The 26,862-nt window shown below is 46.6% G+C and overlaps 1 protein-coding gene across 1 annotated transcript in view; it reads right to left on the reverse strand.

The window, feature by feature from the left end:
* LOC119406058 (myb-related protein B) overlaps window positions 1-26,862 on the reverse strand; it is a 167,586-nt gene that overhangs the window by 121,871 nt on the left and 18,853 nt on the right. Inside the window, exons 2-5 of the mRNA XM_037672903.2 lie at window positions 20,770-21,103; window positions 17,039-17,142; window positions 10,313-10,441; window positions 6,185-6,287 (exon numbers count right to left, since the gene is read on the reverse strand). Of these exons, the coding sequence (XP_037528831.1) occupies window positions 6,185-6,287; window positions 10,313-10,441; window positions 17,039-17,142; window positions 20,770-21,103 (670 nt within the window). The remainder of the gene's footprint in view (window positions 1-6,184; window positions 6,288-10,312; window positions 10,442-17,038; window positions 17,143-20,769; window positions 21,104-26,862) is intronic.

Genomic DNA, 26,862 nt, shown 5'->3' on the forward strand with positions numbered 1-26,862 from the left:
TTCAAGTTCCAGCCTTGGAGAAGAGAAGTCCACTTGTCGAAACGTCAGCTTGAGTACCCACCCACTGTTTACAGATTTTTTTCACCGCAGGCTTCCATCTTCCACTGCCTGCTGTTTTTTGAGCTTCATTTTTGTCATTTGTACTGTGATGGCCCCCTTACTTATGCTCCCTATGGGGACTATAATGTACTTTGAAATAAATAAATAACTATGTCATCTTTTTTTGCATCTTCTACACTTCATATGTGTATGCTCAAACATAGTCATCAGATGGTAATATTTGCGAATTTCTGCAAAAGCTCTGGCTTTTGATTCTGAAGACTTCAACACTTGTGAAGTCCCAAATATTGCTGATCACCACTGCTAATTTCCCTGTGCTGTAGCTGGTGCGGCTAGCTAGTTCAATAGCTAGTTCGATTCCTTGGCTATCCCATCAAGCATGCTTTTCACTTGCTTGTCCTTTGGTTTTGCATGTCAAAGGGCGTTCATTCTGCTGATATGAAATGCGCAATGCATAAGGAATCTGTCCGGTGATGGTATCTGCAATGCTGCATTTGTCACTGTAAGTATTATTTGCAGTTGTAAACAAAAGGGCCATTAATAGAAACTTCTGCTTGTGTGAAAATGTCCTCTCGCTCTTTTATGAACTGTTGCCATCACAAGAGCTCTTCGCAAGTATTTTGCACTAGTAAAACTAAGCTTTACACATGCAATAGTTTTACCTGCTGTGAGCTTTTACTTAATGAAATAAAGTGTTATGATAACGTTGTTTTGTCATTACTGGCATTGCAAGTGCACTTAGTTGGGCCAAATGGTTCTGCATGTCGATGAAGTTGGCGCGCTTGAAAGACGAGGACGAAGAAGAATTCACAGGCATTGCAAGCACTTATGCAAAGGCTGAAAAGTCAGTGAAAAAGATGCCATTAACAGTAAACGAAAAGTTAGCAAGTAGCAAGTTTTTTTAGCATTTCTTCGGTTTGGTGGGGTAGAAACGGAAACAACTGGAAGGCTGTGTGCAACTGAGTCGCAAAGCTTTTTCTTCTTTTTAAATCAGACCGAAACCAGCACTTTTTTTTTCTTTCTTAGCTTCCTTCTTTAACCTTCCAGATCAAAGTGCAAAGAATGGAATGGTTTTATCTTTACTTGTTGCGAAGTGGCACAGGGATTGAACATTTGAAAATTGTTTATTAGCAGGAAAAAAAAATAGAAGATGTCCCTGCGGGAGGCAAAGACTAAAGGCTTTTTAAAAAAGCCTGACGAGGTCTTGACCTCCTATTAATTAATACAGTCTGCACCGGTGACATTACATATTACACTCAAACCCACTTATAACAATATTCAGGTGCCCCGAAAATTCCTTGTTATAACCGATAATTGTTATAAAAAAAAAAACAAAATACAGTGAACTGCCGATTTTTCGGCCATGGTTGAAAAGTCGGACGTTTTCTCGGCACCGTCCCAAGTCCGATAAACATCAATGTATAAAGAACGTCCGAAATTTCAGACACTGAAACTCTTTGGCGTCCGATTTTTCGGACTTTCCGCGCAAACTGCAGATTTGAAAAGGCATTAATTGAAGCCCCCAAATCTGTCACGTCTGCAGGTTCGAACCAGTGCTTTTGCGAGTCGATCCATTTGCAGCCACAGCAGAGTACGAAAGGCAGCTTTGCCGCAACGCAGAAGTGTGATGGGGTGAACCTGACCAAAAATCTGAAGGGGCCACTGTCACAGTGCAGTACGACGATATGTCTTTACGGATAAGCACTGGAAGTGTGCGGAGGAGTGATGGCGGGAGGTGGCAAATATACCAGTACAGCTTAATCGCTGACAACACTTATGATAAGCATCTTCAGCTAACTGCTCGGTAGTGCATGTGGCCTAGATGCACCACGCTGCCGTTCACACTGCCTCTTGGTTCGAGACCACTTACCGTAAAAACCCGCATATAGCTCGGACCCGCATATAGTCCGGGGTGTAATTCGGGGATAGCAAACGTGAGAAAAAAAGTTTTCACCCGAATATAGTCCGAGGAAAATGGAAAAAATGCATTTATTGACATTTCATTCATCGTCGTCGTCGGACGCACTCTCTTCCGAAGCTCCCTTGTCGGAAATGTTCTCCCACAGCACATCATCCTCAGTGCCATCAAGCGCGTTGGAGATGGAGCACTTTTTGAAGGCGCGGCAAACGAGCGCCTCTGGAATGCAGGCCCAAGCATCGACTACCCACGAGCAGAGCATCGCTGGCGAGGCCCGTTTCAGCCGTCCGGCAGGGGTCACTTCTGGTTCTCCGGACCTCATCCACTCCACGTACAGGCGCTTGACATGGTCCTTAAATGGCTTATTAAGGCACACATCAAGCGGCTGCAGCTGTGATGTGATCCCTCCCGGGATGACGACGAGCTCGGTGCGGGAGTCGCGCAGCAGTCGCTTTACGGAGTCGGCCAGGTGACACCGAAACGCGTCGAGCACAAGCATCGAAGGGAGCCCCAGCAGTGCTCCGGGCCGTCAACACCACACGGACTTTATCCAGTCAAGGACTAACGATTCGTCCATCCACCCCTTGTCCTGGCAGCGGACGACGACATTTTTCGGGAACTTCTCCCCCTTCGGCAGCGTCTTTCGTTTGAACACCACGTAGGGTGGCAGCTTGCGACCGTCAGCCGTGCAGGATAACATTAAGCCCGAACCACACGTACGCTGGCCGAGCGCGCGCTGTACGTTGGCTGTACGCGCTCCGGAGGCCGCGCATGCGCAGACGAAGCAAGCACGGCAAAACGCGCGCGGTACGCGAGTGTTTGCGGCGACTGATATCGACCTTGAGACGGCGCGCGCTTGGCAGCGCTTGGAGCCCAACTGTGGCATGGCTGCTACCAGCACCGGCTTGACCGACGGATGATGATACACATCATATGAAAAATTTTAGTTCTTATTTACTTTTGCATGCATCTAACAATAAAAAAGGTAACAGAAGGAGGTTTTGTAAGTATTCTGATGAACTATCAGTAATTTTGTACGAAACGATGTCTTGCACGTATGAGGAAGCGCGCGCTTCGCGGTGCGCCTTCGCGCGTAGTGTGTGGGTGGAAACCGCCATAACTCGCCGGAGACGCCCGGGCTGCGCGCGCTGACGCGCGCCCCGTGCGCGTTTGGGAGCGTACGTGCGGTTCGGGCTTTACAGTCACCCGCGTTTTTTCGTTTCCAGTCGACCGCACGATAACTTGCCTGGAGCCTTTTTGATGCACCGTCAGCGCCGAGGGCATATCCAGGTAGACCGGCGTCTGATCCGCGTTGCCGATCTGGCCCAGCTGAAAGGGGACTGCCTTTCGCAACGCAATTATGTACCTTTGAAAAGCCACGAGGTGCTCTTCGTAGCTCTCTGGTAGCTGCGCCGGCGCAGCTACCAGAGAGCTACGAAGGCGCTGCGCCGTGCTCCCGACCGGGCTGCAGAAATTAGGCGCCTTTTCTTCTACAAACCACACCTACCTACCTAGCTTCTGGGAGATCGACGTACGCCGACGTAGGGAGAACCCAGCGCGGCGCATGAAACGAGACACCCAATGCTTGCTCGCTTTGAAATCCTCCGGCTGAATGCCTTTGTCTCGAGCGATCTCCCTTGCCTTCGCTTGTAGCAGCTCGATGTTGACAGCGAGATGTGCAGCTCGCTGCTCCCGCACAAAGTCTGTGAGTTCTCGTTCCACGTCAGGAAATGCTCCATTTTTTGGTCCGCGGAAACTTTTTCGCTGGCCGCTGCATGCAAAGAGGGCTTCCTTCTGCTTCCGCCAACCGCGAATGCTCCGCTCGTTGACTCCGAACTGCCGCTCCGCGGCACAGTTGCCGATGGTTTCGGCAGCAGCGATAACTTTTCTTTTAAAAGCAGCAGAGTACTGCCTGCGCGGTCCTGACATGGCGTAAAATCACAGGAGCAAAATCGAGGCCGTCGTTATGGGCACCAAGTTGAAGCAAAGGCCACTGACCAACTGACCAGTTAAGACTAACGCCGCTAACACTACCTAGCGCAGAAGCGCGCAGACAGCTGATGATGATGATAGCACCGCGCTATGCCGAAACCGAAACTGAATTTGGGCCGAAAATTCTTGGGACCCGCATATAGTACGGGGCCGAAATTTCGCACCCTAAAATCTAGAAAAAAACCCCGGGCTATACGCGGGTTTTTTTCTATACGCTGCACAGACGACTATGTGTATGGATATGTGGCGAACTGCTTTCGTTCATGAAAGTAGCTCACCATTGCCACGCCTGTGTGCAGTCAGGAATGGAGTGGGCATGTCGTAACAAACGTTTTCATAGCCAACGCATGCATACGATACAGCAAGCACCCCTGCAGTGACAGCGTGGCCTTTGTAGGTGACATGCTGCACAGAGGTTGCTGCAGCTTAAAAATACGAGCGCGTAACTTAAACAGGGACTTCGGAAGCAGCCTATCAGCTCGAGAAACGCTGGGGTGAGATTGCCACAAGTGCCACGCCACGAGCTTCTCAGTGGCTGGCACGAGAAAAGCCCATGTCTGTCAGCCTTGCCTGTTTTACGTGAAGTTCGCAGAACTGCGCAGCATGATGGTCATGAGTGGCGAGCGAGCCGACTGTGATTGCAGGCAGCGCACTTGAGGCGGTCCATTCGCGTTTCGAAGGATGACGCAGAGTAGCCTACTCATGTTTGTGGTGTCCTGACTTCTCTCTTGTGTCCGTGTTTGCACGCCCTGTCTTTTTGGAATGTAGTAAGCGGCTTATTTTACCATAAAAAACATAAAAAAAGTTGATGGTGCAGCAGCTTTTCATTGTTATAATTGATATACTGTTCAAACCGGTATCGTTACAAGTGGGTTCAACTGCATGACTGACAGCAACTGGAAAAGGAAAAAAATGAAAGCTGAGAAAATAGAGCTCAAAGAAAATTTAGCTCATAGCTAAGAAAACGGAACTCAGAAGAAAGCTGGTTTTATTTTTCATTGCAGAAAAGCAGCATTGTGGCTACCTTGAGCTCCAATCTCTCCTCTCTACGACGATGTCAAGATGGCGGCACTGTGCCAAGAGAAACCGGCAACATTTCTAAACCCCAATTTTCTCGTAGTTTTTGATGACAGCGCACTAGTATAGTGCTTTCTTCTCAACTTCTACTTCTTATTTTGTTCGAATATTTCACCATGATGCAAAAGATGGTCTGAGGACTGCATGAAAAAAAAAATCGATAATTTTAAAGAGACTGTTAAGCCGCTCGTCCTGTCACCGTGTTCCTCCCTTTGTGTGTGTGCTCTAATTCGCGGCCAAATTATGTCCTTAAGATGTAACACTGCATGTCTGAAGCGTAGAATTGCCCCAGGTATCGCGTCATGCGAACTGTGAAGCCCAGTGGGTGGTTCAAAGCTGCCAACCCTTTACAGAAGGCTCACATAACTCGTCATCATCGGCAGCCACAGCATCAACAAAGTGTGCAGTTGATTGCGTGACCTATCAAGCTCCGATGACGATGAAAATGACAAAATAGCCACACAGGATGCCTTTTGCCGTCGAGTCTTTTTAGGCATAAGGAACCCTGCAAGTTTTATGGCGTAGGATTAGCTGTGTTTTTCGGGAGATTTATGGCCATGCTTGTACAATCAGGAGAATAGGTCATAATTCGAGTCCTCTGGACAAAGTGGGAGAGATATTTTCTACACTCATGCACACAGTGATCACATCTTCTGGTGAACTTCCAATATACTGTCACATGGTTGTGACGGTGAAGAAAGGAAAACGCAGCCAGCAGAGACGAAACGCTTCACTGGGTGAACTTGTGCCCAGTGAAAGAAGCAACCCTCAAAGTACAGCGAAAGTGGCAAGCACAAACGTCGGTTGTCTGTAATCTGATCATTGGTAAGGCAGGTCGGCATTTATACATGTGGAAATGAAGATTCTAGCATTACAGATGGTGGCCGCATTAGTTCTAGAATAAACTCTATTGTTCACGTTGTGCATGCAATCTTATTTCGAGATTCTAAAATAATCGGGAACGTTCCGAGACATTCAGGCTTAACATGTGCAAGACAGTGGTTACACAAGTAATGGGCCGGCTATATTAAAATAGAAAAAGAAGCGCGTGCGGCAATATCATACATTCGTGGGAAAAAATTGACTTTTTCGAAAAGAAAGGTCGTGAAAATAGGTCACGTAGTGGAGGAAACTCACCGGCCGCTGCTTAGACGCAGAGTCCCTCCTGCGGCTGGTCCCTTCCTGCTCGACTCGCTTCTTGAGTGTCGAATTCCAGTGGTTCTTGATGGCATTGTCGGTCCTGTGACAAATCAGTATGACAAAGCTGCAATCATCAGATCCTCCCTAAACTGCCCCAGTAGCAAACTAAAATTTGTCAGATGCTGTGGCTAGAGCTCTTAAATCACTGAATCTGGCCTCTTTCATGTTGTCAGCCACTTTAAAATCCCATATCTTGAAGCAAGTAGAGAGAGGCCAACCAATTCTTAAAGTTTGCAATGTAAAGGACTACTGTTGTCTCATAAAGGGATCTTCTATTTGAAGCCTGTTTTATCAGATAACAAGGACTGCAAAAACTGGGATTTTTGCATTGCACTCATGTTATATTATCAGCTATTATCAGAAAATCGAAAAGAAAACAGCCGTTTTTTTAGTTTCATACTTGTAGCGGATGGTTTTTTTACAAACAAATGCATGTTTGCGTCGCTTCCTGCAAAATTTGAGCGAGTGCAGTGCAGTGGTAAGCATGGAATCTTTTTTAGAAGATTTTGAGTAAAGTATACACGTCCCTATAAATAGCGTGGAAGTCCAAGGTGAATAAATAGCCTGAATAAATTGCAGAAAGGTTTGCCGAGGGCCAATTGGTACACGTTAATTAGATTAAAAACCACAGCAAATATGACACAAAAAAGAGAATCCCACAACCTATGTGCAGTTTATTGCCACAGGAAAATGTACAATAAAATGGTGAAGACAGAATAGACACGACAGGATCAACATCAGACATGAGACAGAATCAACAACCACACATCTCCTTTTCTAGAAGCGATATCAATGGCTCACTAACATGCTTGAATGTTTTGTGGTCGATTGTGAAAGCTTCCCAAATTTCATGATCTGTCCGGTAAGGATACTGCGCAAGGAACGCACATTTATCTAACACTGACGCGCAGCTGCAGGAAGAGCAATGCACTGATCATGTGATCCATGTTGACGACATGACACTGCACGCATGCTCCATCAGACAATCATTTAGACAACGACCAGTCTGCCCTGTGAATGAGCGTCCATGCGATAATGAAACATCACAGGCAACAACACTGTCCACAGTCGACGTAGCTCATCCCGTTATTCCTCACACACACACATGGCTTCAGATTCTCAAAGTTTACACGCTTCCATAGACTGCTGCATACAGCCACTTTGCAAACGATTTCCTCGAGTACGTGGCTTACATCGTTAAGGTACGAGATAACTGCAGTTTTCTATCTCGCCTGCTGGGAACACTTCTCCTGAGCACTGAAGGAAAATTTGTGTAGCAAATCACACGCTGCTCACAGAACAGTGGTTCACCTGCCCTTGACCTGTGAAAAGCAGTTATGCAAGTACTTTTTTCCTGGCTAGTGTGAGTACTACGCATATTAAGAGCTAAAGGTTCGTCACTACTACCTAAAACATTACGTTTGGCTGAACAATGATGTCAGAATCCCTGACGAAATTTATCAGGACGTTCAAGTTTCTTACCTAAAACCAGCAACATGGGTCTGTATGGGGAAAACCAGCTATCTGCAACACTTGAGATGAGCAGCCCTTATGCAAATTCTCTCTGGCAGCGACAGCTGTGGGACAAACTGACATATTTTCGTAGGTTGTGACCAAGTATAGTGCCACTTCGTGGCAAGTGGCAGAGCACCCTCATAACATGGCCTTTGAGATTATATAAGCTGGTGTGCCATCTCACGCCATGCAGATTCTCTTCCTGCATTGTGACATCTGGTGGCACTACTGTGCCTGCCTGCTCAGCAGTCTTTAGTTCGTTGCTGATTTGTCTTGGAGTGCGTGTCTTCGTTAGAGGTGTAAGCTCAGAGTGAAAATGAGTTTTGCAGCCAGAAAGCACAAGGTTTTGTTTCTTGAAGACAAACAATCGTGACTGCGGTTTCCACAGGTAATTTAAGTGCTGCTATTGCTTGATAGAAAAGACTCTCTCGTATATTCATTTAGAATGGCAGATGGGATGTTTGCTGCTTCCCGCAAAGTTGACAACAATGCACAAACAGGCTCGTATCGCATTATGAAGGCCTGGAAGTCGCATTGTCTTTGCGTGCTCGAGGCCTGTGACCATGAGTAGCACAAAGCAAGAGAGGGGATCTTCAGCTGCATGCCGAGCATAAAGAGTTTTTACAGGAAAATATCCAGACACCTAAGACTAGCTTGCTGACAATCTCAACCAACTCCGTGTAGATCGAGCTTGTCTAGGTAATGGCCCTAGAATAAGCATGCTATCGAGGCATATCCAGAAGTAATCCTAAAGCCACAAAAAGTGTATCACTGAAAAAAAAAATGAACTGCCAGTGTATAAATTTCCCATTCCTTGAAGGTGAACTGTACTTGTCGCTCTCTCTCTTCTTTTTTTTTTCTAACCCTCAACATAGGGGGACTTCAGTCTTACATTAAAAAGCCAGTACAGTAAAAGCTCGTTAATTCGACTCTCGTTAATTCGGAAAATCGGTTAATTCGGACACGTCATCTGGTCCCTGTAAATATATGCATCACTCTATGAGACTGGGCGCTCGTTATTTCGGACAGATTTGACCGCAAATCGGATAATTCGGCGACTTTCGGGCCCGCTGGCGAGGCTCGAAAACGAAAAAAGGACCATTCGGAACAAAAGTGAAGCTCAAACGCAGCATCGCCATGGACATCAATTATCAGCTTGGCTTGACTTGAGACTGTTCGAACGACTTTTCTTCGCGCGTGATAGCGTGTGGGTTTGGCGTTTGGCGCGGTGTCATTTTTGTTGCTTTGTTACCGTTGGTGTGCTGCATCGTTGAACGCCGTTTTATCGAGGAACAATTCAGTACGGCTCTTTAGCTTGATCGTTGCTGGTGCTTTTGTGCTGACTTCTCATGTGAACGCACTCTCCGCCGATGGCAACGCTGGCGAAGCGGCCCAAGTACGAGGCCAAGGACTTCACCACCAAAGTAGAAATTTTGCGTGCCCTGAAAAATGGGCTCTCCCGGCAAGAAGTAGCTCCTGTGCCATGACGTCGGCAAACAATACGACGTGAGTCTCCTGAACGCTGTTAGCATTCTTCGCGCATGTGTGGCAGAGCACGCCTGCGCACGCCATTGCCAACTGTTTCAGGCACAGTGGCTTTGTTGTACTCGACTCCAGCGATGCCGCAGTGGGCGAAGTGTCGCCGAACGATGGTGCCGATGACGGGCAGGATTTAGGAAGTGTTATGCCTGATGCAGTGACACTCGACGATTATATCGGCATTGATGGTGTTGCCACTGCCGGCTCTCTGACTGATGAGGAAATCGTCAAGGAAGTGATGCATGGCGACGAATCCGAGAACGAAGAGCCTGAAGAGGAGCAGCCACACTATGAGCCACACAGGTCCCCTCGTACTGTGAAGGAAGCCGCGGAGGCCCTCGTCGTCCTTAAAGAATTTTGTTTTGGCACTGCAGACAGCATGCGAGCTGCTGAGCACCTTGAAGGGCTCAGAAAAATTGTGTCCGCGCGAATTTCTGCTCGAAAACAGAGACGCATCCGTGATAACCTTGTAAAGTAAAGGTATGTTGAAAAAACTCTTGCATTTATTGTGGTTATTTCGACCATTCGATAATTCGGACATTCGGTTAATTCGGACATTTTTTCCGGTCCCTAGAAATCCGAATTAACGAGCTTTTACTGTATTGTTACATGCAAGTGCATATGGTATCTTTTTCTCGGACAGTACTCGAGAGGAGTTGCACAAGGCGGGGTCGACGCAAAATTGTGAAGTTTTTTAGTAGATTATTTCTCTATACAAAAAAATTTCTAACGTCAGTTGAACACAGAAACAAGCGAGCACAGCATATTCACAGTCTAACCCGGGAATATATCGAGCTATGAAAGGGATTGCTAAATAGCTCAGTAGTTCAAAACGTAAAATATGCCCGACCAGACGCTTAAACTTGCGTATATATAAAGAGCGGCATCACCTTTCTGTCTGTGTTGACAGTGGCTCGTATGTTCTGCACTAGCTGGATCGTGCATGCTATCATTCAAGGGCCCCCAGATTTGTGGCATGCCTAGTGATAGGAGGCAATGCAGGGCACTAACCGTCCGGGTAGCAGCTTGGCGATCTTGGCCCACTGGTTTCCCCAGAGTCGGTGATACTCGAGGATGGTGCGCTCCTCCTCTTCCGTCCAGGCACTCTTCTTGATGGCCGGATTCAGGTGGTTGTGCCACCTGCACGCCCCAGAAGAGGAATCGCAATGGCCACACAGCACAGCTAGCCAGACTCGTATGCATTAAGGCGTAAGACTGGCACTTTCATTTGCGAACCAATCAACAACAACAAAAAAAACTAGCGAATGACCAAGCAATCTGTTGCGCGATGGCCACTTTTGTCGCTTTTCGTGTCTCTCGTCACCATCGCATAGATTTTCATGCATATTATGGGGTTTGGAGCACGGGCAGCCCAGTGATTCCCTCGGCAATCGCGCGCTTGCCGAGGCAGTGGTGCCCTCTCTAGCATGGCGTGGGTGTCAGCCGGATGTTTCACAGGAGTTTTTCACGATTTTAGGCAAATTATTGCGATTATTACTTTGCTATTTCTGCAGTTTATATTATTTTAGACGTTGTTTATTTTGCACTGGTTTTGAGTATTGTTAGCCTTGTTTTAGGCCTGTATTGACCACTGCGTGACCATGCGACATGAGACAGTGGACGGACAAGCTGGGCCCCTAAAGCGCTACGCACTTAAAACGTGTCACAAATTGGACAGTCTGAAGCAGTCAATGAATAGATAAAAAGCACTTGCAACAATAATACTGCTAGTTGGGCAAGTTGGTAGGTATTCATGGTTAAATTTATAGCGCTCGTCTGATCTCTTCCTTGTGTACCTGTCAACAATGTGCGCTACAAATTTAACGAGGAACACTTGCAACATTTAACCATGGACAGTTGAACCCAATCAGGTGCTTCACATTACTGCTTACATTTGTTGGCACACTTCCATCATGTATGCGAAATTACAGGCTTGAGAGATGCACAGATTGCTCAAAGTGAATTTTATAGTCTACACTACCTCAAACCACCCACATGGCTGCCCACAATTATTGGCCACATTGCACAGCTGTGAAAGCGTGACGGTTCAGGGACAACATGAACGAACAAACCGCTGCAGAGTCGCTGACGTTAAAACTAGGGGTGTGCGAATATTCGAAATTTCGAATATTTTTCGAATAGTGTTTGCTATTCGATTCGATTTGCACTGGAATTTTACTATTCGAACTATTCGAACTTCCCAAAAACAAATACAGTCAACGTCCGACTGAAAGTGTGCCCTTCAAATTTTCAATATGCTTCACCTCATTACACTCTCGTATTGCGGCAAAGCTGCCTTTCACGCTCCGTTACGGTCGAATTTTGCCAAGAGACAGTCAACGTCCGATTGGAAGTAATCCCTAGAATTTCAATATGCTTCACCTCATCACACCCCGGTATTGCTTCAAAGCTGCCTTTCAAGCTCCGTTACAGTCGAACTTTGTCAAGACACAGTCAACGTCTGATTAGAAGTGGTCCCTAGATTTTCAATATGCTTCACCTCATCACACCCTCGTATTGCGGCAAAGCTGCCTTTTAAGCTCCGCTACGGTCGCAAATGTATTACCTCAAAAAAAAAAAAAAACGCTGGTTCCAACATGGAGATGAAAGATGTGGCAGAGTTGGGGGCTCAATTAATGCATTTCTGGGCCTGAAATTTGGGCAGGAAGTCAGAAAAATCGGACGCCGAAGCTTTTTAGCATCCAAAATTTCAGATGTTCTTATATATCGACGTCTACGAGGCAGATTTGGAACTCCGGACTTGAAGGGAGCGCACCCTTGTCTGCCACATCAGTTAGGCTTCCACACAAGTTGAAAGAGGATGAGGGGCTGAGGAAATGGCATCTTTGCCTACCACGTGTAAAGTGTTGTCGGCAACACTTTGGTTGCACCAAATCATGTACATAAATACAATTCGGCTTCTACATTGCCTCATTCTTGATAAGACAACTATGAAACACCACTTCGCCAGCGCTTCATCAACCTAGCAAAAAGAAACACTTTCATGTTGCTATCTCATAAGAATGTGCTTAGGAATCCTCTCTAACTTTTTTTTTCTGCAATTTCGCTTGGAAGTATTCGAAAAATATTCTAGAAATATTCGAGAAATATTCGAAAAATATTCAATTCGATTCGCACTCACACTCCAATATTCGAATTCGCTTCGCACCCAAAATTTTGCTATTCGCACAGCTCTAGTTTTAATGTTTGAAGGATGACATATATACACGGTGAACATTTGATGAAATAGGATCATTGGGCACAGATAGTATGTCTACGTCACAAAGTGGCACCTAAATATTTTAGCTCACTATCAGCAAGAGCTACCAAAGGTTCATAATTCATATAAGTGAACCCTCAGTATCTCTTGCTGATTGTGAGCTAAAATATTTAGGTGCCACTTTGTGACGTAGACATACTATCTGTGCCCAATGATCCTATTTCATCAAATGTTCACAGTGTATATATGTCATCCTTCAAACATTAAGCATTCAGTTGTGAGTCTGCAAGAGTCCTGTTTTCCTCGTCTTTGTGTTTTTAGCGCAGTTTTAGTCCTCATTATGATGTACTTTCATCTCAACTATTTTTGAAGTTGAAAACCGTGTTATATGGGCTTACATGCAATAAGTATAGTAAATGTTATAACTTAATGTAATGTACCATTGGAGGGAGCACAGCGCAAAAGACAACGGGTACAAGGAAGGCGACGCACACAGCTTCCTTTACCAGTCTTCTTTTGCGCTGTGTTCCCTGCCAATGTTTCACCAACACGCCCAAGCTTCGACACTAAGTATTGTACCACTTTAACTTGCAACCTACTGCTATTCAACCCCCTTGCTACTATTCAATGTTGCTTCAACTTCACTTCAAACCAAAAAAGTGACATGCACACGTGCCTAGTTCCAATTCTAAAAAATATTGTGCAAGTTAGTTGGGTAATGACAAAAACGCTCATTTTTCTTTATAATATGTATATGTACTATTTGAACTATTCAATTCGAAATATTCGACCAAATCACTATTCGCTTCGAACCACTGCAAACCTTAAATTTACTATTCGTCCATACCCAATTGATTTCCCTAACTTGCGTTGGCACTTCCTTTTCGGCCTATACTTAAAGGGACACTAAAGGCAAATAGCAATTTATGTCAGAGTGAAAGCTCAATGTATGACAATGTCTAAAACGGCAATATTATCAACAGCAGTGCCCTACTTATCAAGAAATTAAACTAAATGTATCACACGGTGAGCGCCACGAGTGGGACATTTTGGAAGTGATCCCGATGACATGGAAGAGTCTGAATACAATTAATCACTCGTAATCAAACTAGCTGCAATAAAAAAAGAACCTTCCGTGCATCAAGACACGTAATAAAATGCTGCTTGTTCATTTCTGTTTGTGTCACGTGTTATCTCGGGGTGCTGGCAAAAACGGATCGGGAGAGAGTGAGAAGTGCACAGGAGACCGTGGTAGGATGGGCAAAAACAACAAAGTTTATAATGAGCAAAGGGATCACAGGAAAACGCGTTACAAACACTGAATAATACAAACAAAAGCCTATTTACATTTTCCAAAAGTCTCAGTTCATATCTAGAACTGCAACTAGCTCACCAAAGCGCTTTGGCTAGGCTTAGCTACGTGTCCAACTCAGTCTGGCCACTATGGGCCTTGCGGTACGAGACGAGAGTGTTCTTACAGTACGTCGCGACGACTCGAAGTTCCCGTCGCGTCCATCCCTCGTCGAGGCCGTCGCTGACATCCTCAGTAGTCTTTGAAGTTCATCGTCGGTCGCCTTCGTCCAGCCTACCGCTTGCTCTCGTCGCGTGCGTCCCCAGTGGTCTTCTCCGTCCTCGGTCCGTCGAGGTTAGGCCTAACTGGGCCTTGGTTCCTTGCTTCGGGACTCCACTGGTGACGGGCGTCTCCTTGACTGACCTGTGGTCGGCAGCCGTCCTGCCGAGAAGCGAAGGGCTGCTGGCGATCCCGGAACTGCTGTGTTGAGGGGCGACGGTCCGGGCAGCCTCGCTTGGAGCCTTCCAAGGTCGACGGCCACTCCCCGGGCCTTGCGTTCCGCCACCTCCAGAACCGAGTACCCGCCGCTCTCGCCGCGGATGCGACGCTTGCTCCTTCCTCGATCTTCTCCGTCCGGCGCCCCACAGCACAGTGCCACGATCATCTTTCGTCGTTCCCCATCACGGCTCGGGTCGCCTGCCACGAGCCCCCATCTGGCCAATCCTCTGCGTCGACGTGGCTGGTGCGCGTGCCATCGGGTGACTTTTGCTTCTCGCGCACCGTTGCCGCGCTTCCACGTTCGGCACGCGCCTCGTGCCCCTCCTTTACTCATCACAGTTTGATTGATGGAAAAAATAACCTCTTTGGCGTTGCCATGGGGAACGGCGCGCATGGTTCAAAAGTTCCGTTTTCGCTGAACTGCGCTTTGCCCGGCGCTCTGCTTCGCTCACGCAGTCGCGTCTCAGTGGTAGTCTGGTATCGCGTACTGCCGCGTGTTTTGAGCGCTCATGAAAGTCGCTTTGACAGAAAGTTCGACAAAATATCGCATGCCTGTGATGTTGCCGGGTGCCCTAATGGTACACGCCGCCATTTCACGCAGCCGTACAGTAAATACGGGCAACCTTGGGCACGGCAATAGTGACGTGTAAAATACTGCTTTCAGGCGGGTGATTTGAAGTGAGCTAACGCGATGTGGACCACTAAAATGCGATTTTATTTCAAAATAAGCACTTCCTTGGCACAAAAGTAGCACTACGAGGTTTCTGGACCGCTATTTCAACAATCAATGTCGACTTAATACGCTCAAACCTTGTTATAACGAACACGGATATAACGAATTATCGGTTATAACGAAGTAAATGAAGAATAGTCTTGTCACAGCTACAGTGTTCCAAATAAATGTTTATAACGAATTTTGGGATATAGAAGTTATTGTATTTACTCGATTCTACCGCGCCCTCGATTGTAACGCGCACCCGTTTTCCGCGACCAAAAAAAAAAAAGTAATACATCGATTGTAACGCGCACCCATTTTTCGTGAGAGAAAAGAACAAAAAAAGTCCATAGGAGTCAAACTTCGCACATTCAGAAGAACAAGTATTTGGGTTTTAAAGAACTGAGGTTTCAAAAAAGTAAAACACAAAGTCAAAAAGCGGGCCTTGCCGCTAAAACTGTCACCTCTACGGCGGCGATACGAGTCGCGTAATGGATCAGTCCTCGTCGCTGTCAACACTCTTCGATTTCGGGAAACCGGCCCTGCTTTGGTCCACTGAAATCTTTTCGTGAAGCTTTGCTGTAAAAAAAATCTTCTGCTTCTGTTTGCGCCAGTCTCGCACGCACGTTTCGGGAACTCCGAACTATATCCGAACGACCGCGATGCGGCCCGATTTCCGTCCGTCTCTCCGCACATGTAATAACTATTTTAAATGCGGCATCGTGGTACACTCGTCGAGTATTTGGAGTCGGCACTTCCATGCCGTCGATGCGAACGCAGAACGGGATGACAATCTTCTCGGCACACGTACGAACTGAAAAAATGGCCAAGGCGCGTAGGACGCGGCCATTTTGAAATGTCGATGGCAATACGATAACCGAGTTTCTTTTTTTTTTCGGTACTCGATTCTAACGCGCACACGATTTTTGGACTCGTTTTTCCGGAAAAAAGGTGCGCGTTAGATTCGAGTAAATACGGTATTTTCGCGGCAGATGCGACTTTGTTATAATGAGGTTTGACTGTATTTGCCTTTAGTGTCCCTTTAACCATATTTGATGCAGTACTATCACATTCTCCTTGAAAGGACAGAACTGCAATCAGAGAGCTCAAAATGGCATAAATAAAAAGCACAGACAGCCGAACACTAATGCACGCAACATAAACAACAGAGTGCAGCAGCGCTGTAGTGGAAATTTTTAAATATCAAAAACATCATGTCCCACAAGCTTTAGAACATCATATGTTCAGGCTTTAGCATTACATAATACAGTAATGCATATGAAGAGACATTTCTGACGAGATGACAGATGCTGTGGAGTCGGAAACCTTCAGTTTCTGTTTCGGATGAGTCTAGGAGGGGTTGAAGAAATTGTCATAATGAACGGCTTGAGAGAACAACACAATTCTTTTTGATAAATATTATTGAATAGACAGGCAGCTTAGAAATGCTAAGTCCAAAAAAATGCTTTTTTTATGTGTTTTTAAGGTGGTGACCTACCTTAAATAATTCCACCCATTACAAAGGGGCTCAGCCATGATTCTTCATAGTCATCAGCCACAGTATCAAAGTGCACATAATGCCTTACAGATCTGCAGCAGGTGCCTCGCTTGACCGCAGAATGAAGAATAACGGCATCGTGCGTGCTTCGCTACTTCACAAAAATTAAGATTTATAGTGTAGTGGGTACCTTGCAAGTGTACTTGTAGTAGTCGCCCCAGAGTTTACAACGGGCTCTAGAAAAGGCTGCTGCTCTACCTTTCGTTGTAACTGTGCTGCATGTTCTACGCAGGCCTGGTTCTGTTACTTTTTTTTTCTCAGTTTTTCGTCTCTTTGTGCTTGTTAAACCTCGCAATAAGGACCTATTTGTTTTTCTCCAGTACAGCGGCATGCAATGCTTCAAGGCACAAGACCACAAATGTGTGGTGTGGGTAAACCCAACTGCATGTGTTTGTACTACATTGACCTGCCAATAACGGCCACTGCATGCACAGTGGAGTCAAACTAAGGCCCACCTCTCACGGCACTGCTTGCCAATGCGTCCCTTAAGGTGCTTGGCAATCAGGGTCCACTTCTTGGGGCCATACTTCTGCACCAGCTGCACCACCTTGTCATCCTCCTGCACACAAACAAGGTTCTTGAGAAGGACTCGCCTATTTATGTCACACCACTCATGCAAAGGCATTTTAAAGGGGCCCTGCAAAACTATTTCAACATGGTCGGAAAACGCTGCCGATTGGTAGTTCAGGCTCCTGACAACACGCAAGCCAAACGTTATAGTGCGGCACGCGGGCTGGAATTTACAATTAATGCTCAAAGTCAGGTAGAAATTGTTCCTTCTCTCGACAAATGATGCCATATACCGATATAACCGTGCCACATACCCAAATTCATCGCCATTGACTGATTTGAGCATAGTGAGCTCATAGCTACCGCGAACGCCACGGGAAGGCACCTCGTGCCCCCGCGCGAACTAGCGATCACGCTGAAAGTAAGCTGCGCGTTCAAAGAAAAAAGAAAGAAAAAGTGCTCAAGGTCATAACGCGCGTGAGATACCTCCTTTCCCCCATGCAATCTCTCCCTGCTTAGCTTCCAGCATGCGACAAATCTCTGTACTCCGCTCGTACTTGCCAGATTCTAAAAAATTTTGTGGCGATTGATTCTTGAGGCAATAAACTCCTTTAATAAAGCCATTCGATGGTTACTTGGAAAAATGTTGCAGGGCCCCTTTAACAGCAGAGCTATTTAAGCTTGGCGAAATTACGGATGGTGTCGGCACAATCTCGGGCAGGTATGCGCCACTGAAAGCGGGTATGTGCCAAGCTGCTCCTAGCCATAGCATAGCCATGTGTGTATAGTATTGCAAGGGGGTGGGAAAGGGAAGTGAGGGGGAGGGAAAGGGTGAGGGTAAACCATGGCACAGCTAGGGGGTATGCTCAGAAAAACCTCGCCGAGCGATGACGTGACCATGTGTCACCTAGAAACACTTTGGAGGAATGAAAGGAAGAGCAGAGAAGTGGAGAGGAGGGGGAGAGCAAATAAATAAAATGAAATAAAATTTCTTGGTGGGGCGGATTCGAACCCGGGTACCCACGGCTTGAAGGTGAGCGTCCTGACCACTCAGCTGTCGAGGCACGCCAGCAGAACAAGCGTTTATGGAAGCCATACGGTTGCATTGCTATGGGTGAGACAAGGAGAAAAAGAAAGGAAGGAAGAGAAACACAGAGTGAGAAAACTAGAGAGAAATGGACAGACAGAGAAAGGAAGAGATAGAAGGAGAAGCAGAGAGAAACTCAACTTGGCTTTCCAAGGCTTAACTGACTACTTCTAGGCTAGGCTTAGCTGGTATGCTAAGGAAGGCTGCCCAGCCCCGCTGTTCCTTTATGCTGGCACCACCGGTGCAAAGTTGCCCCAATTTTTTTAATGAAGAAAGGGAATTTTTTTAGTCACGTGACAATACGAGAGGTGCACCACAGAGATCCATTTTCGTTAACACTGAAGCTAATTCAACTGAATTAATTCTGAGCCGCAATTATCACAGCCACACGCTAACTCTTGCACGAGGGATTACCACGAGGAACTTTCTCCTTAATGCCATGGTGCAGGGAGCCATTGCACACTGCGATGTGGTAACGGTTACGCTCTAATTGTGATAACACGATGGTGCATTCCATTTGGTTCGTCACACCTTATTGTTCACTTGGCAGTGCTTTTTGCCACCATTTCCAATGCTCCTCTGTAGAGGCATCGTGCCGAAGTGTGGCGCTGGCCACCCTGTGGGTTGAGGGGTGCAGCCGACCATTACACGACAAAAACTGAGAGCACAACGGTGTTTTTTGCCACCCATCAGTTCTCTTACCACACAAAAAGACACCTGCGAAACATGGATTCTCTCTGGACCGATGTTTACCAATCTTTCACTTGTCATATAGAGTTTGTCATATCGTGATTTTACTAGCACCATCAGAACATGTTTCTCCATGCTGCACGTGAAGGCGGGAACGGGCACCAACTGGCAGGTGTGCATTACACTCTGCATCGTTGGCGTGGCACAGAGGATGTGCCGGTCTGGGTTAAGGAACCTCAGAATTGTAAACTTTTGGTGGTACGCTGTCTGAACTAAACAGGGCGCACTGCCCACATGGTTTGGGTAATCAGGTCTAAGATGCAATCTCATGGCTTGGGACAGCATGACACCTTGATCAAAGCACTACTTTGAATGAGGCGACATTTGTTGCCGTGGTCACAGCTGGCAAAATAAAAAACAGATGCAAAGACTGCATCTGAAGGGCCAGCTAGAAGTCCACAGGCCTCCCTGTGGACACAATAGCAGAGAGTGCAAGCCGGCCAGACATGCGCGCTCAGAAAGACCGAATCTCTCTTCGACCACATGCATACCCTGTCCACGGCCAAATCACTTGTCTCGCACTGAGCCCACTGTGACAGAAGTCATTAATTCACACTGTCACTTCCAAATCTGTAAATATTCCTACTAGGGCTTACACATGCCCCACGCATTACATGCCTGGGCAGAGATAACTTCTTGTCTGTCAATCAAAAGTGCTTGAAAATGTGCAGTCTGGATTTGGCTAAAACACGTTAGGCAAGCCGCTAAAAGGCCTGTCTGCAACAAGTATTAGCATAGCTTGGCCAGACTGAAGCACACAAGCACGTGCTTCAGCATGATAGCTGCGCATTGCCTTTTCTGCTGTGCCGCCGAAAGGTGCCACTAGTAAAGGGATAACGGACAACCACCCGTTTGTAGGACAAAGCCATAAGGAAATCCATATGGATTTCTCTGAAAGGAAAGCTTTTAGTTAAAGGAAATTTTGTCTTGGTCTGGGGATCAAACCTGGGACCAACACCTTTCCAGGGCAGCTGCACTACCCAATGTGGTTATCAATTATCCCTTTCATAACCCTTCGACCACCTTGCGGAATTCTGCAGAGCTCATTTACAATATTCTGAGGTGCCAATGCCACACACCCACATTGGCAGTAAGGCAGTGTGGTGCACCACCACGCCACAATTGTGTAGGTGGCTCGTTGCGATCAAACCAGACACACGACACCTTTGACCTGCCAGTATCAAGGGGCCCTCATTAAAGCATTTCAATATCATGCTACTGTTCAGACAATTTTGAGAGTACTTTTCATGTTTCCTTAATGCCTATAATAGCTTTCCCATGATGTCTCATAAAATGCTGAGAATTACCACTGTGCTTCATACTGAATGGCTCAAACTGATGTATTGTAGCTTGTGAAAAGCTTGTGCACAGACTGTTACATGGACTGTTAAGAGTTTATGTAACATTTTTTCCTAATATTCGTGCTCCAGTGTTCTTTACTTATCTTCATTCTTGTCTGCATGCTTTGTAATTAGCACTGCAATTATTTTTATACTCCACATGCTTCTATGGTCTTGCTCCTGGCTGTCAGACATATGAAGTCCGGGGCAAAGGCCTTGTCAGGACACATACGAGTCTCCTATTGCCTTACCTCGCGGAGATATTTCACATTGTGTATCTATCTCTGAAATAAGCAACTGAACTGAATTCAATATCCTAGATTTTCAAGATTACTCGAAATACCGTTATCCCAGTTGCTCAACACTTGGAATATACTACAGGTATCACAGAGGACTAAGTAAGCAATCAATTGGAAAGCCCTTCTCTAGACATCTCGCCACAAAACTAAACTAACCGACATTACGTTTGTCCAAAAAACCCAGTAATTGCTGAGCTCACCTCTTTGGACCAGGAGCCCTTGACGAGTTCAGGGTTGACAACCTTGTGCCAGCGCTGCTGGCACTGGACATCACTGCGGTCCGGGAAGCAGCGTGCCACGGCCACCCAGTCGTTCGTGCCCAGTGCCTGGACGCTGCGCTTGAGCTGCTCGTCCTCCTCCTTCTCCCAGCGGCCGCGGTTGAGCGGCTTCTGGCCGCCACTGCCCCGGCGAGGTGCCGCCGTGGTGCGCTGCTGCTGGCCGTGGCACGACGACGACGACAACGAGCTGCTGCTGCTGCTGCTGCTGCTACTGTCGTCGTCCTCGTCATCCGAACTGCACGGCTCCTCCTTCACCCTGCAGTGGACGAAATGTCGTCGGCTTCAAAACACTTTGTTCGCGTTCCAAACTGGTGCCCTTTTACTTCGTGTTATTATTACACATTCCCACTGGATTCACTAAAACTGACCTTTAAGTTTTGCATTACCGGTGTCTGAATCAGTGTCATCCTTTACTTTTTCTTCGTACTGCACATTGCTACTGTACTCCACTAGACTGATTGTTACGAGTTTTCTTTTATTGCGATAGCAATTATATGGACAGTCTCGGCTGGATTTTGCCGTCGCCGTCGCCGCCGTCATGCACCGTATATGTATAAGTATGTATATATATATAAAAGCCCCAAAGAAAAGTAATTCAGAAAAATGCTATCGAAGCGCGGAATCGAACCAGGGACCTCTTCCTCCGCAGCGAGTGGCGCTAGCCACTACGCCACGAAGCGCAGATCCCCTACGTAGGTAACGGCGAGCGTTATATACACACCCTTTAGCGCTGGACGGACTCAGAGACCGCTGCGCTTATAAGCGTTTCTTCATTACAAGCGAGATGGCGTTAGGAGCGCGACAGGCGCATTTAAAAGTCGTCGGCGAGATCGCTCGCTTCTTCTTATACTTGCGCAGGGAGAACCTTGCCCTTCCGCTGTCTGCTCGCGCGGTTGTCTTGTGCTGAGGGGAAGAGGGATGTTTCACGCTTTCACCGTGATGTCCGCGCTCATGTTACGGAGCGTACGAAAGCCACTCGAGCTCAAGGAACGCCGCTAAACGAACAAACAGAAGATGAGCGCGAACTATCAAGTGTCACAGCTCGACACTTGAAGCACGCTAGTTTCCTTCGCTGCTTCGGCCGCCTTTGCAACAGGAGCGCTGTTCAAACTGAGAGTATCCATTGGCGAGCCTCACTTCATATAGCATTAGTTTCTTGCTATCGCATTCATTGCTTCGGCCTTGCGGCGAAACTGTGACTTTTTTCCTTCCTACTTTGCTCTTTGTTACAGATAATAGTATTCAAGCAGAACTTTCTGTTGGGCTGGTTGGTGCATGTTAACGGAAGCAATAAGGCGTCAACGAGACAAACACAAGACGTTAACAAATACAGTGAAACCTCGGTGATACGAATCTCACGGGACTGCCAAAAATATTCGTATCATCCGAAATTCGTATCACCAGAAAGCATGAAAAATTAGCAAGCGACAAAAGAAAGCTGGCGCACATTTTCATTTATTGTTTTTCAGGGCTGCGGCAACGTCAGGAAGAATCCTGAGTGATTGTCATTTAAGGTTTTAGATGTCAGCAATCATACCAGCAAACGTAAATATACGGCCCGTACGCGCTCATTTAATTAATGAACCAGGTGCGTTGTGACCCGCGACACTCGGAGGCCGTGACACGTCTCTGAGGTTTATTCTGACTGTATGTAAAGTGTTTTTCTTACACCGTGATTCTGATGATTTGGCGGTGCGGCGCGCATGCCCACGCTTGCGTTCTCGCGCTCACACGTCCGTGGCGCGTCTTCCGCGACAGCGCGGACAGCACCTCTTCGTACCGGGGTTGTAGCGAACATTCGTATCAAACGTCGCTGGGTCAAAATCGGTTCGCAACAACCGTACTCCATTACATTGCAGGCCAATAGGCCTTGGCTGGGACAAACAAAAAATTCGTAACACCCCGAAATTCGTATGAACTGTGATCGTATCACCGAGGTTTCACTGTAATAGTGTTCTTGCCCCTCTCCTCTATAATGCGCTGTATTTACCTTGAGGGTATTACAAATAAATAAATATAACAGTATGGTGAGGGCGTCGCCATTGAACTGCAATTTAGACTCGCACAATCGAAGCTGCACAGACGAGATTATATTGAGCTGACATACATGCATACATGTGTCACAACAATCAATGTGCATGACACGTGCATCGCAGATACACATGGGAAAACAAAGCTAGACACGATGACATAGTGCAGGTTTCTGTAATCAAGCCCTTGCATACGCTCTTGTATGGTCCACTTGGCGTCCCTCACTACCAGGAAGCATTCTCTGAGGAAACTTGTGATGTACACCTCAAGCTTAAATATTTAGTGCTATTGAAATGTATGTACCATAAAATCCCGAGCAAGCACTCCTACCCAAGCAAGCGCCCCCTTCCCTTCTTCGGGAGATTTCAAGTACGTGGCCTCCTCTCCCCTCCCACCATTACACTGTTTCATTCACTATTTTTATTCACCCGACGAGGGTGAATGAAAACAGTGAATACACGGATATTCTATAAAGCATTTCATTAAAAGTATGGGTGTGCATTCTTTATTCCTGCGGCTCTTCCGCCGCCATCTTTAATTTTGATCCATGACCGAGCAAGGGCGCCCCCTCCAAACTTTGTCGAATTATCTTTCATCATAGGGGGGGCACTTGCTCAGGATTTTACGGTAAACACCTTCAGAGGATGATTACAAAGCAGAAGGATGAGCGGCGTAATTTTACATATGTAAGCCAGCGAGCGGTCACAGAAAGCGAGGACAGAACAAGCTAAGAGCAACACGAGGAGTGGTGCCGTGTGTGCAAGAGGTACAGTCTCATTGCCAAAGTGCACAGCTCCTGCAATGCGTGAGCACTGCCCACTCCAGTGGAACCTGTGCCACCAGATGATGAGGCACAGCGTTAGTGCATTATTATTGACATGGCCCCATGGCTTAGAGCTCAAACACACGCTGGTAGGCACTCCTGACTGCACTGTGGAGCCACCACGATGCTTTTTTTTTATATTTTAAATAAGGCTTCTCTAAAGCATAAACAGATTCTCAGAGGAAAGCAAACACTATGGCACTAATCAAAATTGTGAAACTGCAGGCTAGTGCAACTCCCCGTTATTAGAAGGGAGGTGCATGTGTCGTCTGCTAGCAGACAATTAGAGCACCGATTATAAATTAAATACGCAACTGCAAGATTTTTCAGTTGTTATCATTACTTACCCAACATTCACTACACATTCTGATTCTGCCCAAGTCAAATTTTGTTGCAGTTTGCCTTTAACCAAATTGTGTTTGTGCATTGTGCGTGTGTGTGCTAAAATTAGCAGGCTGTGTTAGAGCAAGAACTTTTCAACTCGCAGAAGGTAATACTACTATTGTGTTTTCAAATTTTATTTTATTCCGAAAAACCAAACGAAAAGGGTTAGTCGTCGCCACGAAATGGCGGCAACGACACATTTACTTTTATTTCAATAAAAAAGCAGTCTGTAAATCACACACCAGGGGTTGCCGCAGGTGCTCTTCCATTCAACACATTAGAGTGTAAAACTGTGCAAGTTGGCTGATCTTCACATGAAAAAGCAGCACATCAGGGATGGTAACACGAGGCAGAGGAGTCCACAGGGCAGGCACCTGCCACTCTACTGAGAGGAGCATTCAACACCTTCTGAATAGGGAACAAGCAGCTACTGTCGCTCTGGTACCAACTGCAAATTTTGATCAAAAGGGCGTGGTTGTGCTATTTGACAGATATCAGTAATGGCTCCCACCCATGTATGTGCTGTGCTCGCACTGCTTACTTCGTGTACAGACAGTGCGAAAACTACATCGCTCTCTAGAGCACGTTTTGTAGAGATATGCAAGATCAGATCCTAAAGGAGCTAGCTGCTCGCCTTAACTCGTATAATATTCAAATTCGTGGCTATCGCATTCATTGCTTAGCCTGCATTTGTTGGCAAGATGTTCGCTATCAGTTCACTAAAGTAGTATAGTTCAAATTAAATAGTCTTTCAATCTTGCATCATTTTAACCCTTTCAGGCCCGAATTCTGCTCAATGTAGGCAACTGGCTTTTACAATCTAAGATGCACATGATCATGGTAGTCCAAAAAAAATTCTTTAAATATGTCCCCGCACTTTTCATTCAAATTTAATCAGTGACCCAAATTAATAGATTTCTAATAGTTCAATTTTTTAAAATAATTTATCAATCAAAATTATTGTGGTGGTATAAAATAATACCCAAGTTCCAAAATTAAAATTTTGATACAAAACTTGGGAGGATCCATCCGCACATCCCATCCCGTCTTAAGCGCCGTTTTATTCTTCATCTACTTTCATATAGTGTTTTTTTCCGAAACACTTTCAAGTAATGGCGTAGCTCTGTGGTAGAACACCTGGTTGCCACAGAGAAGTCCTGGGTTCAATTCCCACTCAAAGCAGATTTTTTGTTATTTCTTTGTTTGCATGGATCTTGAATTTTTGCTCACGGACAACGCCGAGTTTTCGCTCACAACCAACAATACCAACTTGAAAGCGTAATGTGCAGCAACAACAAAGCCAAATTAAGCAATTACACATCGTGGATATTCTGCGTCGTGCAAAATTCCTCACCCTGGTTTCTTTCAGGCAGAGGAAGTAATCACGCATTCTAAAGAACCCCCGCAATAAGGAAGTTGTCAGTGTACACAGGACCAGATGGAGCACTGGATTGACTAAGCATATTAACAATAAACAGTTGACCGTTTGTGTTCCAATCGAAACAGCTTTTGCAACAGCCTAATTCTGCACGGTTGTAAGTTGGTCTGTATTCTCCCAAACACTACCTGGAAAAGAGGCTTTTGAAGCAGCCAAAAGCACATTTTGAAACAGGAAAAAATGTCTTTTGGAGCAGCGAAAAGCGTGTTTTAGAGCAGGGAAAAAGGCCTTTGGAGCCTTCAGAGGCTCATTGCCGAGTGGAAAAACTGAATTTGTGAGAACTAAAACAGCTAAATAAGGCTGAACTGAGCAAAATTCCATAGCGTTCCATGCACGTACGGTTTGGACCATTTACAGCGTAACCGCTTATACACTCTAACAAAAAATGGAGTATTTGGGGAGTATTTCTGCCACGCAACTATAATCGTCATCCATCTCGCGTATTTTCCTCGCGTTATCGCCGCGGTCGCGGCACTTACCGGTCACGAACGGCGCGCGCGTTATCAGCGTGACATAGCATTCTCTATCGGAAAGTGACGAGAGCCGGGTTTTCAAGGAAAGGAAACGCGAGCCAGCCAGATGACGATTATTGTTGCGTGGCAGAAATACTCCCCAAATACTCGATTTTTTCTTAGAGTGTAGTGCGGGACCGGCTATAAAGCGGTCTTCTTTTACTCCCGTTTATCATCCCATAAAACTCCATGTATACGCATACCACTCAGATAAGCGAGGTAGCGACCGCGCTTCTCAACGCAGGTGCGCCGGCCGACGAGAGCGACGTGTGGTTTTAGAGAGCGACGACAGCTTGCGCCGAAGCGCCGAGAAATCAACGAGAGAGCGGCGAAGGCGTTACGGAGGAGGAGGGGACGCGGAGCGAACGAACGAGGAGCGGAGCGGGAGGGGAGGGGAGGAGGGTTGTCTAGGCGCCGGAGAAGCCTTCGCTGCGGCCACTTCCCGTGCGCGTGCTCCGCACCGAACGGGCGCCCGCGTCTGCGTCAAATGCACCGTACTGCTCTTCGGCTTTTCAGGTCTATTATTGCGATAGCAATTATATGGAAACTCTCGGCGGGCTTTTGCCGTCTAGTCCAACTCGATTACATCGCCCCGCGCATCGTATGTTCTCCGCGCGAGTAAAAACACGCCATCGCTGGGGACGAAAGCGGCTGAAGTAGAGATGAAACGAGCCGGCCATCTCCGCCGCACGTATGGCGCATGCGATGGCATCGCACAGCGTGCGAGGCCTACAATCGATGGTCCCTCAAGCAGAGAGGAAACGCCCCGGCCGTCTTTAGTCGGGCCAAGAGCGTCGGTGGAAGGTGTGTGTGCGTGGGGGGGGGGG

Source organism: Rhipicephalus sanguineus, chromosome 9 (genome assembly GCF_013339695.2).
Source record: "Rhipicephalus sanguineus isolate Rsan-2018 chromosome 9, BIME_Rsan_1.4, whole genome shotgun sequence".
NCBI lineage: Eukaryota > Metazoa > Arthropoda > Arachnida > Ixodida > Ixodidae > Rhipicephalus > Rhipicephalus sanguineus.